At 43.1% G+C, this 16,752-nt stretch overlaps 1 protein-coding gene across 5 annotated transcripts in view; it reads right to left on the reverse strand.

Moving 5' to 3' along the window:
• Positions 1-16,752, reverse strand: part of HERC2 (HECT and RLD domain containing E3 ubiquitin protein ligase 2) — a 234,718-nt gene that overhangs the window by 99,529 nt on the left and 118,437 nt on the right. For 4 of the 5 annotated variants that reach the window (XM_061431346.1, XM_061431353.1, XM_061431374.1 and 1 more), the window contains 13 exons: positions 16,507-16,689; positions 14,347-14,528; positions 13,469-13,616; positions 13,191-13,387; positions 12,722-12,952; positions 11,715-11,853; positions 9,719-9,862; positions 7,115-7,257; positions 3,807-4,074; positions 3,524-3,660; positions 2,964-3,062; positions 630-798; positions 405-530 (listed from right to left, as the gene is read on the reverse strand). In XM_061431346.1, coding sequence (XP_061287330.1) covers positions 405-530; positions 630-798; positions 2,964-3,062; positions 3,524-3,660; positions 3,807-4,074; positions 7,115-7,257; positions 9,719-9,862; positions 11,715-11,853; positions 12,722-12,952; positions 13,191-13,387; positions 13,469-13,616; positions 14,347-14,528; positions 16,507-16,689 — 2,166 coding nt within the window. The remainder of the gene's footprint in view (positions 1-404; positions 531-629; positions 799-2,963; positions 3,063-3,523; positions 3,661-3,806; positions 4,075-7,114; positions 7,258-9,718; positions 9,863-11,714; positions 11,854-12,721; positions 12,953-13,190; positions 13,388-13,468; positions 13,617-14,346; positions 14,529-16,506; positions 16,690-16,752) is intronic. The other variant, XM_061431361.1, reaches the window with a different exon arrangement.

Raw genomic sequence — 16,752 nt, forward strand, 5'->3', positions numbered from 1 at the left:
ATCCTGATTAGTATAAACAACTGCTTCCTTGCCAAGCATAAGCTCATCATGAGTCCATTATCTCTTCCTTCTAAATAGTATTTATTAAGATATCCATTCTTAGAATTACCCCAATTTCCTAAACCCTCCCCAAAAATACCAAATGCAAATTCCATTAGTCTTTGTTACACCACTTATGAAGACATCCCATTTCCAGGGTATGCATTCTCCCATCTGCAATGAGTTAATACACCCGACTCTGTCCAGTAACAGGTGTGCTGCAGCTCTACAGAGTACTGAAAAGCGAAAGAATACTGTGTATATATCATAAGGCTTGTTTTTCCTGCCCTTGAATGAAAAAAAGAGTTTACATTAGTTGATGAAAAGCTAAGCCCTTGGGAGTTTTCTTGCCTAGGTAATACTACCTTTCACAACCCCCACACTTTGATGAGTCACAGATCCCCACTTGTACTTCGGTGTTGTGACTGAAGCTTTGACACGAACTTTATCACCAATTTTGATGTGAGAAGGAGAACTTGGTGGAGGATAGCCTAGAGATTCCAATAAAAAAATATATAATTAGCATTCATTTTGGGGAACTCTGAATCTAATTAAGAAAGTCAAAAGAACTTAATAAAGAATGTTCTCACCTATAAGTTCCACATGAATATACCTAACCCAGTAAGTGCCTCCTTTCTGCTGCCAATCACACTGCACATTGAGGTCATGTAATCCATCCCTATCCAATTTGATGACTTTGCCCACATCTCCTTCACACACCTCTTCATATGTTCGACAGCATCTAACCATCATTCCCACCTAAAATTAAGTTAAAAATAGAGTCCAATGTATAGGTGAAACGATCAATTGTAAAGCAGCATTACTCTATCCTAAGAAAGAATTTCCTCTAGCACCCAGCATGCTCTCAATAATTTTACACAAAATGGCACCAGAACTCTTAAGAAAACTGCCTGGCTTGATGTTTGGGGCAGGAAATACATAAGATGAATCTGGATCAATTTGTGCCAGAAAGCAAGGGAGCTATCAAAGATTAATGGGTTCCCTCAAAAGAACAACCTGACCAAGAGGAAAAATGACTGAAACACATCAAATCCATAACAGCCAATAAACTCATCATATAAGCAAATTAAAGGTTTCTTGGTCATCTTTTTATAGTATAGGATTACCAATACACAACTGAAAATTCATAATACAAGCAAACAAAAAGCAACCATCTATTCTGCCTTTCCTATACAAACTATTTTACAGTGACAAGAGTGGATAAAGTTTTTTTCAATGTACAGAACTCTAGATAATAAATTTGGAAGGAATGACAAATTTAGAAAATCACTATTATGCATAATAGATAATAACATTATTATTTAGATAATAACATTATCTAGATAATAACATTAATCACTACTAAAGCTCCAAGATGGACAATTAATAAAGACTGGATGGTACAGATGACAACACTGCATGGTGGGCCATAATACAATAGTCTTTCCCAAGATGCAGCCAAAGTCCAATCAACCTCCAGCCCTCATTCTGACTTTACAGGAGATGCAGATGACAGGGAGGAAGATGTGGGGCAACATAATTTTAGTCACAAATAAATGGCATGAAAAGAAAAAAAAAAAGAGTAAAAAATGGTTCTAGGTTAAAAATACACATCACCCAAATGTGGGTGTAATCTTATTTGTATCTAAATCTTAAAAAATTATTGTAACAAGCTATTTTTGGAAAAAACTGGGAAAATCTGAGCCAGAATTAGATAATGAGATAATAGTTAGGAATTACTGTTTACTTTGTTAGGCAATGTTAAGTAACAGTACTGTCAGTAAGTTAAAAATAAAATCCTTTATTTAGAGATACATGTTGTTGACTTATTTAGAGGAGAAATGAGACCATTTCCAGGATTTTCACTGAAGTATACTAATGGGTCGGGAAGATCTGCTGGAGAAGGGATAGGCTACCCTCTCCAGTATTCTTGGGCTTCCCTGGTGGCTCAGGCAATGGCACCCCACTCCAGTACTCCTGCCTGGAAAATCCCATGGACGGAGGAACCTGGTAGGCTGCAGTCTACGGGGTCGCGAAGAGTCAGACACGACTGAGCGACTTCCCTTTCACTTTTCACTTTCATGCACTGGAGAAGGAAATGGCAACCCGCGACTTCCCTTTCACTTTTCACTTTCATGCATTGGAGAAGGAAATGGCAACCCACTCCAGTGTTCTTGCCTGGAGAATCCCAGGGACGGGGGAGCCTGGTGGGCTGCTGTCTATGAGGTCACACAGAGTCGGACACGACTGAAGTGACTTAGCAGCAGCAGCAATGCAGGAGACCTGGGTTCGATCCCTGGGTTGGGAAGATCTCCAGGAGAAGGGAAAGGCTACCCACTCCAATATTCTGGCTTGGAGAATTCCATGGACTATATAATCCATGGGATCACCAGAGAAACCAAGCAACTTTCACTTTAACACTAACTAGAGAGGAGGGCATGGCAACTCACTCCAGTATTCTTGCCTGGAAAATCCCATAGACAGAGGAGCCTGGTGGGCTACAGTCCATGGGGTTGCAAAGAGTCAGACACAACTAAAGCCACTTAGCACACACACACATTCTAACTATAACAAAAGAACTAAAACAGGAAAAGAAAGAATTTAGATTGAAAAGGACTACACAAAAAGCATAGCTAAAATTTACAATTAGATGGCAAGAAGAGTAATATTCTAAAAAAAAAAAAAAAAGCAAAAATAGATTATAAGTGTCCAGAATAGGGATAATCAGGAAGCACGGGTGTGTGTGCCACATCACTGTGGACAAGCCACTTTCTGCACATCTTCTGCTCCTCTGTCCTCTGCTCCAGTCATTGTTCCTCCCCTGGTTTGTGCTGGGCCCTCCCTCTCTGACTTTCTGAGATGCTCAAACATTTGCTGAATGAAAACCTAAGCAATCAAGGTTCTAGCCCAATACCATTACTCACCTGAATATTCTCTCTCACATACACAGCATAATCATCGTTGCTTAAGAAATCAGCTCGCTTTTTATAAGTCTGGCTCTCTGTTACAACAGCACCAGTGGACTACAAAAGATAAATACTTTTTTTTAAATGGTGAACCAGATAAACCTACTTAAAAAGAAAGTAGTAAGTGAAATCCATAATACTAAAAAAGTAATAATATTCTATGTTTTCACTATAAAATTCTTCACTTAAAAAAAGACTAATAGCAACAGCACTGTAAGCAGAATAAATCTCAAAAGGTGAAAGTACAGAAAATTTCTGAGGCAATTCCAAATCAGTCCCATAAAACAACTTACTCAAATCAGAAGTAAATATGTCATGTAAATAATGATTTTTTTAAGATCTTCTCTAATGGCGGCCCAACATCAATAGATGTTAAAGCTAAAGGTAATTAAGGCACAGAAATCCCAGGCAGCACTTAGTAGCTTTGCCACATGCCCAGCAGAACCACAGATAGGCCCCATGGAGTAGTGCAGAGGAATCCAGAACTCAGAACAGACGGGCACAAGGGAAGCACAGACCATAGCATAGGCCGTGTCATCCACATCCTCCACCACCTCCTCGTCTGAACATTCCTCAGACCCTGTGTCTGCATCCGAGAGATCCGTGACCTGCACATCAGCATGGTCCAGCAGCCACCCAACCAAGGCTTCCACGCCTAGGAGCAAGCACACACAGCACAACCACAATGAGGACCACAGCGATTGCGTGCCCAAGGGGCCTCTGACATTAGTATTTCAAGGGAAGCCTACGAACAGAAGGGTAGGCACATTAAATCAAACAACCATAAGGAAAATACAGTACCTGGCAAGCCAGCAGCATTCCCAGAGGCACCAGTGAGTGACTTGAGTGCAAACTCTATGTTCCTTCTAGGAAATCCCATTTCCATGAGCTGAACTACAATAGGCAGAACAGGACCAGGAGACTGCTTGTGCTTCTTCGCTCTGACTGGGCGAATATGCTGCACAGGGACAGGGGTCGTGGCCTCACTGGAGCTGCAGTCTTCAAACACAGGGCTCAATGGGTGGGTAGACTCCACAGCCAGACACTGACACACAGCCAAGGCAGCAGCCTGGGCAAATGAAAGCAGAGTTTGTAAATCAGGGGACTAAGAAGTCTAGAGAAATGGAAAGTACAGACTACTACAACAAACTGCAGTGCAGAAATATAGAAACCTAGGCTTACATGTGTATTTTTAAACGAATGGATAAAACATGTTTAAAAAAAGACAACTTTCACAGTTTAATGCAGTGGAAAGATTCAATGGCCCAATAACTTCGGCTTCAGTACACACAGTCTACCTGATAAATTACCAAATTAGCAATGTCCACTAAGGAAACTTCACAGAAGCACTGAGCTATGAGTGAGCAACAAGCCAAGGTGAGAGGTTTGATGGGGTGGGAGAAACAGACCCTTGCCCTTCCCAAAGACAAGTCAGTATTTGCCATAAAGTAATGGGGCTAGATGCCATGATCCTAGTTTAATACTGAGTTTTAAGTTTTTTTCTCCTCCTTTACACTTATCAAGAGGTTCTTTAGTTCCTCTTCACTTTCCACCATTAGAGGAAACCGCCCATCTGAGGTTGTTGATGTTTCTCCCGTCTATCTTGATTCCAGCTTGTAACTCATCCAGTCTGACATTTCTCTTGGGATGTGCTCAGCATAATGGTTAAATAAACAGAGAGACAACAGACAGCCCTGTCGGACTCCTTTCTCAATCCTAAACCAATCAGTTGTTCCATACAGGGTTCTAACTGTTGCTTCTTGACCCGCATACAGGTTTCTCAGGAGAGAAACAAGATGGTCTGGTATTCCCATCTTCTTAAGAGCTTTCCCAGTTTGTTATGATCCACATAGTCAAAGGTTTTAGCGTAGTCGATGAAGCAGAGGTGCATATTCTTCTGGAATTCCCTTGCTTTCTCTATGACCCAACGAAGTCTGGCAATTTGATCTCTGATTCCTCTGCCTTTACTAAACCCAGCTTGGATATCTGGAAGTTCTTGGTTGGCATAATGCTAAAGCCTAGCAGGCAAGACTTTAAATATGATCTTACTAGCTCGGGAGATGAGTGCAATTTTCCGATGGTTAGGACATTTTTTGGTACTACCCTTCTTGGGAATCAGGATAAGGACTGACCTTTTCCAGTCCTGTGGCCACTGCTGGGTCTTCCAGATTTGTTAATAATTATGAATTTTGGTCAAAATATTCTTAAAAACTGTTTGAAGACCCTGGAGAAAACAGGAATAGGGGCAACCTTGAGCACAAGGGAAGCCCACAGGGAAGCCACTAACAGGGGCAGTGTCACTGGGCAGCAGCCTGCTCGAGCAAGGACGGGTGAGGGAGAACCACAAAACGTGCGACCTCAAATCCTGGGCTGACTGCAAAGCTGAGCATGTGTGAGACTGAGGGGCCCAGCCAGAAGAAACTGCTGGGAGACCCAGTGCTAAGAAGATGGCGTGCCATCCCAGTCGAATGAAGTTTCAGCATTTTGGTCAAGACACAAAGGTTTCCACTGGAAGAGGTCCTAAATCTCACAGAACTAGAGACTAGGAGCCAGCCCTAAGGGGAAAATGATAAATCATCACCAAAAATTCTAGAACCAACCTCCTTAAGACTGAAGAAAACTACCACATACTGAACCATCTAAAAAAGAAAATAAAAGACATTTCATATAGAACAATGTCACATGAATTTCCATCAGGATCAAGGGAGAGGGGATTCCCTGGTGGTGCAGTGGTTAAGAATCCACCTTGCAATGTGGGACACCAACTGGATCCCTGGTCCGAGAAGATCCCACATGCCATGGGGCAACTAAGTCCATAGGCCACAACTGCTGAGCCAGGGCACGAGCGCCTGCAAGGCACAACTACGGAAGCCCTCGCACCTACAGCCTGTGCTCCCCAACAAGAAGAGTCATCGCAATGAGAAGCCCACGAACCAAAACCAGAGAAAGCCCACGTGTAGAAATGACCCACCACAGCCAAATAATGAATAAATAAATCTTTAAAAAAAAAAAGAATCAAAGGAGACAAAACAATCGTGGCTCGCTCTCTGGTACAAAAGCCCTTCCTGATTCATAAAGGACAACTCTAGGTCTACTTGTTTCTCCAAGTCTTATTTTTTCCTCAACTCTGGGCATCTCCCAACATGGCTCTGGGCTGCATCTGCTCAACACCCTTTTCATTGATTAGTTCCTCATTCCTCCGCATCCTGTTTTTATCTGACAAATGACTGGCAACATAGCCTTGCAACAACTTTAACCCAATCTCTCATCTCAGGTTTTCAGACCTAAGGAGCAGATGTCATTCGGACTTGGTCTGAGAAAGCCCGGCACCCTCCTCTCTCTGCTGCCCCCATGCCCAGTATTTCCTGAAGAATCCCTTTACACCCAACTGGCTTCCCAACTCACTCTGGATCCTGGCTCCCCACAGGGTCTTAGTCTCTGAGGATTTCTACTAGGGTATTTTCCACCTGCCAAACTGTCTGCTCAAGATTTTACTCCTGTCTTTGATTTTTTTTTCAGAATGTTTAATATAGTACACAGCAAGAAAGATTTTTTAAAATATCTAGTCTTCCATGTAGTGGGCCATGGAGTTTCCATCATACTCAGTCCTGATCAGGTCTCTTCTATGGGTACACGCCCACAGGCCCCCTCCCCGCAGTCCACAGCGCGTGCAGTGCAGGGCACATGCTCCAAAACAGGGCGTTGGCTGAGAGCCTGGGCATGTTCAAGAAAGGCTTTGGAGTGAGTGAAACAAACGAGCAAGCACCATACAGTGCTCCTAGGTCTAACAGCACTCTTTCAATAATCCTGGAAAAAGATCCCTCCATGAATACTTGAGCATTAACTCATGATGAATCTAGTTAATTTTTACAAACAATTTACAGAAACTCAAAATAAGATTAAACTTTTAACTCATTCATTGTCTGACTAGTACTGCAGTGCTCTATGACAGATATGGTTAAAACCTACCTAGTCCTAAGAATTATTTTGGCATATCATTTAAAATTCAAACCATATCCTTAAAAGAATACACTTCTGGCACACACACAAAATAAAGCTGTTTATAGTTTAATGCAGCAGATTAAAACTACCAGGTCTACTGACTATACCTCAAGCTCTTGTTTGTCAAATATGGCCTTCACAGGAGACGGCTGGGTGGCCGAGGCCAATAATTGCTGCAAGAGGATCATGGGGGGCTGCGGCCCTTCAGGAGACATGTCCACAAGGTCAGGGGATACAGCTGCGCCATCATCTGAATTTAAAAACAAAATATGGGTATATTCAACCACATACACCTCTTTACTATGAAAGACAGTGCACTAATCATGTTAAACCAGATATGATTTCTACCTAATCAAGCATTAGACAAGCAAAATCTTCAAGGCTTTTTCACTCCCTACATTCTGGCCTCAGTCCTTCTTTAGTTCATCTGTCTGTGTCTTTAAAGCCAACCAAAGCTACTTCCCAGATTACTGCCCTTAGTCCAGTTCTTTGCCTTTGCCATTTTGGTGTACACTCATTTCTGCAGAAACCTCTTCTATGAATCCCCCAAGTTTGTATCTCCAGCCCTAGCTTTTGTTAACCCTTGTTCAGACTATAAACTGACACCTAACCCAAATATGTCTAGGGGTTGTAAATCTTCTCAAAGTGCCAGAGAGTAAATAGTTTAGGCTTACTGACCATAGGATCTGTCACAGCTACTCAACTCTGCCACTGAAATGTAAAAGAAGCCAGAGATGACATGTAAACCAGCTGGTGCAGCTAGCAGCAATGTTACCATAAAATTTTGTAAGACAGGTGGCTGTGGTGTTTTCCTTAAAGCCCTGTTCTAGACAGCTCCATCTGGAGCCCCTGTTCTGCCCCAAGTGCAGGACGGTAATCCTGATTCAGTGCTGCCATAGTTCCTCAGGGGGATAACCACAGAGCAGTCAATCCAATTTCCTGGGCTCTGGTTTCCTGATCCTCTACAGTTGTGGATTATCTTCAAGGTCCCTAATGTCTAATACAGAATGAATCTGCACTTTTATTAGATTTACTTCATACTCAGCATGCTGTAATTAAATTCGTTAAGTCGAGGAAACGTAACTCTTAAGTCAAGGAAAAACACCACATACTCCATTGGACTTTCTAATTTTGTCAATAGCACTTCTCCCTGTCTTCCCTATAACTTGAGCTTGAAACATTAGCCACCTTTGACTTTCCACTGATTTTCCAAAAGGTCATCATCTAAAAAGACTATAGCATCACAGTCTCTACTGGTACTTTCTTTCCATTTTTTCATGCCTTCCCTTGGAAGACACTTTATCACTTGACATGATTTCCCCAACTCCATGATCTCCCAGTTTCAAATGCTCCTATAACTCACTAGCATATTTCTCATCCTGAATATCCTCCTTATCATGTGAAGCCCTGCCACATATTCCCAGTCAGCCTTACATTTCACCCTGGTAGCCATTGCACTCTATCACATGATTCAGCTGACCTCTCCCCAGCTTTAGCCCCATATTCATCTGAGCTCCTTGCAAAGGTCAGTACCCAAATATTCACTGCTTATGCCTCTGCTCCTACTGTCTCCTCCCCCAGGATGGAAAGTCCTTACCCCTGCAGCCAGGGCTGCCACACACCTCAAAGGCTGCTTGCTCTCCCCAGACCTCAGCTCCAGCACCCCAGGGCGCCTGTGAAACTGTGCTCACACGTCTTATAGCACAGAGGCCCATACCTTGGACAGTGCCATCTACTCTCATTTTCTCTCCCCACCCTGACTCCAGACAGTAAATCATAAACAAAGACGATCTTGTTTTCCATAATATTTACCACAATGTCTTTTAATAGGAGATAATAAAAACATATTTCATAGTTTTTTTTTTTCCTATTCAAAATGAAATGAGCTCACTCCAGAAAATTGAGATAATACAGAAAAGTACAAAGAAAATAGTCAGATGAAATTCTACTATCACTATTCTGGTAAGCAGATGAATGCAAATCTACAAACAGATGTATACAGCAATATCTTTTTATCATTTTGCTATTTCCATGGTATTAAACCTATATATGTATCATCATTTGTGAATGGTGCATGGTATTCCACTATATAGGTACACTATCTAATAATGGGCATTCAGGTGTCAGCACAAAAATAATATCAACAAAAAAAGCTATAATGAGCATCTGGAAACATGTGTCACGTGTTTCCAGATGAGATGTAAAAAGATATCAGCACCACGACATCTTTTCATGTGATAAATTCCCACAAGACAACTTATTAATCAGTGAATATACAAATGTATGTATTTTAAAGTCTAACATTTACTCAAATGACTGTTAGATGGTTCTACCAACTTAAATTCCCACTAGCATAGCAAAGTGTTAGGGTGGTGCCACTCTATGCACATGTGAACTACTTTACTGCCTTATTAAAAGATACAGATCCGGATTTTTTAGCTCTGCGGTGCAGCCTGAGAGTCCACATTTCTACATGTTCCTCATATGTGTCATCAATGCTACTGGTACTCAGACCACACCTTATATACGGAGGCAAGAGAACACTGTTTCCCTCCTCCCCACCAAACCCCCTCAGGTTTGTCTATCACTTTTCATCAGATACTGGCCCAACTGCACATGTAGAAGCCATCTGTATTTTCCCTCTCATGTTCCTTGCCTGTTTTCTATTTCTGCCTTTCTTACAGATCCAAAAGAGCTCCTTAAAAAGATACCTGTATGAGCAGCTGCAGCCTCCTGAACAGCTGGCTGAGACAAGATCTGCCTGAGCTGGTCCTGGTGGGAAAGCAGAGCACGGCCCGCCTTCAGAATATACAGTTTTAATTGCTGGCACCTCAGCAGATCCAAGTCTACTTGTCCTGTGGGAAAAAAAGGACTGAGCAGGAAAGGCACATGCTGCTTGGGCGTACCACCTCAGCTGCTGCTCAGCCCTGAGGAGGTCCTGCCCTGAGGGACTCAGCTGATCATGTCAAAGTCTGTCTGCAATCAAAGACTTGCCTTTCCCAGTGTTGTGGGAAAGCACGCTCTTCCTCCCCCAGGTCTTCTCCCTTTCTTGCTCCCCATGCATTACTTTGGGTAGGGGTGACGATTATGGCTTAACATAGTTAGAATCAAGTTAGCTATTGCTGCATGCATGCTCAGCCACTCTGTTGTGTCCAACTCTTTGCAATCCCATGGACGGTAGCCCACCAGGTTCCTTTCGCCATGGGATTATTCAAGCAAGAACATTGGAATGGGCTGCCATTTCCTTTTCCATAACTATGGCTAGTATAATCAAATATTTCCTAAACTGCTAAAATTTCAACCCCATACCTACATCACAAATAAAATACTTTCTTGTCATGCCAAGACATCTATGAGACAATTTTGTCAGAGACTTACAACATACAGTTCTATAACTCATCAAAATCATGGCACTCTCTAGAATCTTGGGGCTTCCCTGATAGCTCTCGAATTTTATCTAATCCAACAACTGCAGTAATGTCCCTGAGTTGACTGAGGAACAGCCTAGGGAAGACACTACAAAGATATAGGCAGCCCACAAGAAGAGTACGGAGAAGGCAATGGCACCCCACTCCAGTACTCCTGCCTGGAAAATCCCATGGACGGAGGAGCCTGGTAGGCTGCAGTCCATGGGGTCGCTACGAGTCAGATACGACTGAGCGACTTCACTTTCACTTTTCACTTTCATGCATTGGAGAAGGAAATGGCAACCCACTCCAGTGTTCTTGCCTGGAGAATCCCAGGGACGGGGGAGCCTGGTGAGCTGCTGTCTATGGGGTCGCACAGAGTCGGACACGACTGGAGTAACTTAGCAGCAGCAGCAGCAAGAGGAGTGAGACTACAATCATAGCTGCAGCATTCCAAAGCAAGACATGCTGGAGGTCATGGACGGCAGCTTGGAGCTGTGGGAATGTGGGTAGGAGGGCACAGGGAGAGTGAGGGGTGGCGCTAGGGCAGCAAGTGCCAGTACCTGGCAGGCAGGAAACACTGGCTAAGGGACACAGTTAGTTGAATTGTGGACATGCCATGGTTTACTTGCACCTGACCCTCTAGCCAGATATGTGAACTGGAGATCCAGAGTTAAAAGTGTTCATCATCATTAATCCTACAGCAGCAATTATAGGGATGGGAGAAATGGGTGAGAAAACTCAAGAAGAGTGGACCTAAAGAGCTAGAAATTATGGATGAAACCTCAAGGATTTCCAATGTGCAAAGAATAGTCAGGGAGAAGAACTCTCAAATAACATATGAGCAGCAATGTAAAGAAAATCAAGACAGCAGTGGAAGAGGAATATTTTAAGCATGAGTGGCCTTGGTCTTTCATGGGCGGCCTGCATCCAAATACCACGTGAAGCAGGACAAAGCACACAGGCCCTGCTGGGTATGTCTGTCATGAGGCCAGGAGCAGAGGTCCCAAAGTGTGATTAAGACAGGGGGTTGATGGGCAGTGAGAGAGAAAACAGACTCCTCTTCAAAAGGTGTGCTCAGAATATACGCTGGCCGGTGTTCTTCAGGTGCCACCCCACCCCAGCATCATTCTTTGTATCGCACACTCTCATCACCACTCCCATCATCGCTCAACCAATGGCCAATCCATCTGAATGCAAAGGCTTCAGCAATGCAAGAACTTACTCTGACAAAAGAACAAACACTGCTCAAACACTAGTTAAGACTGTAGCTGTTTCATCATGAAGCACATGTACTGACCTGCAAAACCCTGTTTAGGTGATTTCTTTATTTTGTGCTTTTCCAATTTGCTTCCAGCGAGGTTCACCAACTGAGCCCACACAGACAGCATGGGCTCTGTGAAGGGCAGGTTAGTGACACTGAACGCCACGGCGGGGAGCTAAAGAAAGAGCATAGAAACCTTCAAAGTGTGTCCATTGAAAAGAACAAACAAATGTTCTGAAAAGTTAGCATAATCAGGAATCTTAACTCCAAAATAACACATGTATTCAAAACTGTTTTTACATCTGAAAATAATTTTGACAGATGACCCTGAAGGTAAGATAAAGACTTACATGTATAGTAAATATAACCGAAATTAATTTTTTCTTGTCAACTTTTTAACAATAATTACATGATGGTGGTTGTTATTCTCAAGTATTTTCTATACATTTCAAATTTTCTATGACATGCATATCCTATAATCATCAAAAACAGTACTGTATTGAAACATACAGTAAAAGTGCACTTTTTCACTTTCACTTGCACTTAGGTTACACAAAGTACATAATTCATTCACTTTCCGAATGGACCCCCAGTTCACAGATTTAAGATGACAGTACCTGCTAAATATAGTCATGTCACTCAACACAGTAATTAAGCATTTTCTACATGAACAAAGATCATCATTTTAAAGGAATCATTTTTAGGTTTTTTGAAAGTTGAATTGTTCTATAAAAAATAAATTTCATAAATTCACATTCTAAAATAAATACAACTAATACACTTACACAAGATCTTCTAAATAACTAACACCCTTTCATGTCTTTAAAGGCTAAAATAAGACACATGAACTGCTAATCTATACAACCCTGTGAGACCTGATTAACCACAGGAATGGAATGCAAACAGAGAAAGAAAGGCAGTTTTCCTCAAGGTGGATAGCTACCTAGAAGGCAGACCCAAACCACAAGAATCAAGCTCCTTCTGGTTCTAATATAAAAGCCCTTCACCTTACTACCTAGCAACCTGAACATAAGTTCACTTACTGGCTTCAGCTGATTCAGTGGGCAAACACGACAGGTTCGCAAGTCACAGAACTGCACAGTGATTTTGCCCTTCGGAGTGATGCGAGTCACGGTGCCTTCTCCAAAGTCATCATGCATGACTTGTCCCCCTAGTCGCAACCGGCCGTCAATGCCTCCAATGACAGCCAGGACTGCCATGAGGCTCCCCACCTCAGGGTTCTCACAGTCAGGAAAGTAGTCATCTAACAGAGCCTAGTGCAGACAGACAGCAAACTTGAGGAGAGCCCAGAGAGCTAACCTACTTCTTATACATTACAATTAAGCCAAATTTACTTTTTATATTAGTTTCCTCAATAATTTTTTCCAGTAACAAATATTTTTAAATATATCCATGAACAAAATACATGGCATTTAAAAAGACAATCTGAAAGTTAAATCAACATTCTACAGAGAAACACTACCAGATGTGCAAAGCGCATGCAGCACCCACCCCTTCAGCCGGCTTTCCTGCACAGCTGCGAGTAACCGAGTGGAGCTGTGAGTTGATGTACTTGTTGATGAGCCCGTTCCACTGGCCCAGGGAGTGCAGGGTGCGGAGCAGCGCCACCACCTCCTCCGCCAGCGTGCTGCTGTGCGTAGCAGTCAGGGAAGCCTGCGGGCGGGCCCTCCGCCTCCTCAGAGTGGATTCTGTAGAACACACACAAAGGAAGGGCTACATGACGCCCTGCTTGCTCACCCAGGACACCAGGAAGGGGGAGAGATGCCCACCTCTGAGGAATGGGACATCTGAAGAGCAGGTGGTGAGCAAGCTGCCCAGGAAACCAAAGAGCTTTTCCACAAGGCACTCCATGTCCCTGGCCCGCTCTGTCTTGTCCCATGACGGCAGTACTGCTTGCAGCAAATGTACAGCTAAGATCTGATAAAGGTAATTTAAAACAGCAAGTATTAAAGAAAGCCATTATCTGAAAAATTATGAGGTAAAAGATTTTAATTTTTGTTCCTGTAATGCAATTAATTGTGTGAAAATTCTAACTATTTTACAGCCACATAATTACCTCAAAGTTGATTAATAATATGAATTATCAGGTTAAAAATAAGCTACATTACACATGCAGATACTCATTTAATTAAAAAATAATTTCTTTAGTTTAATTCTTCTCAAGACAAGTATACCACAACTATGGTGAAGATGAGAGCAGCTGATCATAGAAAAGCAAGTCATCTAAGGCTTAACAACTTCATCAATTTAAAATAATCAATATCTTTAGCCTCTTGTCTCAGGGCTTCCGAGGTGGCCCTAGTGGTAAAGAACCCGCCTGCTAATGCAGGAGACGTAAGAGATGCAGGCTCAATCCCTGGGTCGGGAAGATCCCCCAGAGTAGGAAGTGGCAACCAGTCCAGTATTCTTGCCTGGAGAATCTCTATGGACAGAGGAGCCTGGCAGGCTACAGTTCCAAGGGTCATAAAGCATTGAAACAACTGAGGAGACTTAGTATGCACTGGTACCTAGAAAATCCACCCTGTGTTAGTTCTTTTCTGCACTCAGGAACCTAATTACAATGGCCAGCCTGATGCCAACGCTGATGGGGCTCCCAATCCCAAAACTCACAGTGAGCGTAGATCAGTGTGGCAGCACAGTTAGTTACCTGCCGCTGTAGGGAGGCAGCGGTGAAAGGCGAGTGTCCCTCCACAACCTTCACAAGCAGTGAGATCCAGGGCGGGGAGCTGAGGGCCGCGCACATATGCGGCGTGAGGGCGATGCTGCGCACAAAGCCCAGGGTGCACCAGCTCCGGTGCTGCTCCCGGCACACCAGCCTGCTGGGGGAGGCTGGCAGAGCAAGACAGACCAGCTTGGCACTCACGCTCTAAAAACAAGCACTCAGAACCACCTTTACTTTCAACTTACCTAAGTCACACATTTTCAATAACAAGCTCCTTTACAAATATACTACAACGTCACTGACTCTAAGTGAGAAGAATGGGAGAATACTTGCAAGTTAGCTCAAGGAACACTTCACATTTTAAAATCTCTAAAGTACATGGAGATGGAGTAATTCAAACTCATTAAGGAATTTCATCTATGTACTGTCTCTAAGCAGTAGGAAAACAATCTACAATTCAAATAGCAGTTATCTGTGGGAGGGCAAATACCATAGTTTATAAATTTCACATGTTTTAAGTATCTCCCATGAGCTTGTTTATATTTAATCTGCATCATAAATTCCCAGCCCAAGTTTTAAGAAGGCTGTATTCCTAGAAAAAGAGTAAGAGGTTTTCATGAGACAGTGACCCTGACTGCTCCTCCAGAGTCTGCACTCATGGACACCTGGGGTGTCCACACCCTCCTGGCTGGCAGAGACTCTGAGGTGGGGGCATGCCACGTGACCTGCTCAGACACCAGACTAGCTCCCTTCCCCAGCTTCCACAGTCCAGCTCCCTGTTCACCAGGGACACTGCTCTTCAGAAACACGCTCATGCCACTCACTCAGTCACACTTAACAACACATGTGCACAGGCCCTGGCACCCCACCTCAGACGCCACTCTCACAGTCACTCGCACAGTCAAACTCTCCACATACCCAACTATACACATGCACACTCAATCTCACTCAAATTCACACATGCATACACATACACACTTGCACACACACACATACACATTTGCTCCAATCACTTCTTCAACTTCTCCCACACTTACACATACTCATATTCACATACTCAAACACTTTGGTAGACTGAATTGTACCCTCAAAATTCATGTTCACCCAGAGTCAGATGTGGAGATAAATTCTTCACAGAGATAATTATGATAAAGATTGAGATGACATTATACTGGATTTGGGTGAACCCCAAATCGAACGAAGGTACTTATAATAAGAGGCAGAAAAGAAGAGGGGAGGCATTCAACTAAAGATGAGGCAGAAACTGGAATGATGTGACCATACACCACACTTTTGAAGCCTGGAGGTACAAAAGCTAAAATTCAGGGTCTTCCCCCAGAGTGTCAGAAGGAGTATGCCTTGATTTTGGACTTCTGCCATCTAGAATTCTGGGAGAGTGAAGTTCTTGTTTTAAGCCTCTGTTAAGAGTTGAATTATGTTCCGCGACAATTCACATGTTGGAGTCCTAGTCCTTAGTACCTCAGAATGCAACCTTGTTTGGAAACTGATGCAGTAAGTTTAGATGAAGTTAAACTAGATTAGGGTGCATCCTTAATACAATGTAACTGACATTCTTATAAAAAGAAATCTGGAGACAGACACATACAGGGAGGATGCCACGTGAAGATGAGGGATGCCAAAGGGAAGATGAGGGAAGCCAAGGAATGCCAAAAGATTGCCAGCAAACCATCAGATGTTACAGAGGGCCATGAACAGATTCTGCCCTCAGATTCATAAAAAAGAACTCAATATGCTCATTCTTTGATCTTGAATTTCTAGCCTTCAGAACTGTGAAGAAGTAAATTTCTGAAATTGAGACGGCCCAGGCTGTGGTACTTTGATGTGGCAGGTTGTGTCTGTGGTGCCTTGTACACCCGCAGAGTGTGCAACACCCAGAGTGAGCTCTACTGTGAACTACCAGCTGTGGGCGTTAATGATAAATCAGTGCAGGCTCAACAACTGTGACAAACGTACCACTGTGAAGGGTGGTGCTGATAACGGAGAATGCAGCTACCATGTCTGTGGTAATTCATCACAACAGCCTTACCACACTGACACACACACACCCACAATCACCCACATACACACACACCCAAACTGATAGCCCAGTTCTGACTCTCTGGCCCACAACTCCCCACTGCATACATGTCTTGTCTGTTGTTCCACTCTCCACCAACATTCGCAGCAGCCCACAGAGAGTCTTCGTGGCTTCGCTCTGCATAACTTCAGCATGGACTCCAGCAGAAAGACAAAGAGTTTGCAGTAAATTAACAGTGCTGGTAAGCATCATTGCAGTGGGGTGAATATTCCTTTCAATTTGTTCAGCTTCTGAAAAAAAGAATCAAAATAAGGAACTACACTTCCAAAAAAAAAAAAAAGGAAAATGTCTCT

Source organism: Bos javanicus, chromosome 2 (assembly GCF_032452875.1).
Source record: "Bos javanicus breed banteng chromosome 2, ARS-OSU_banteng_1.0, whole genome shotgun sequence".
NCBI classification, from domain to species: domain Eukaryota; kingdom Metazoa; phylum Chordata; class Mammalia; order Artiodactyla; family Bovidae; genus Bos; species Bos javanicus.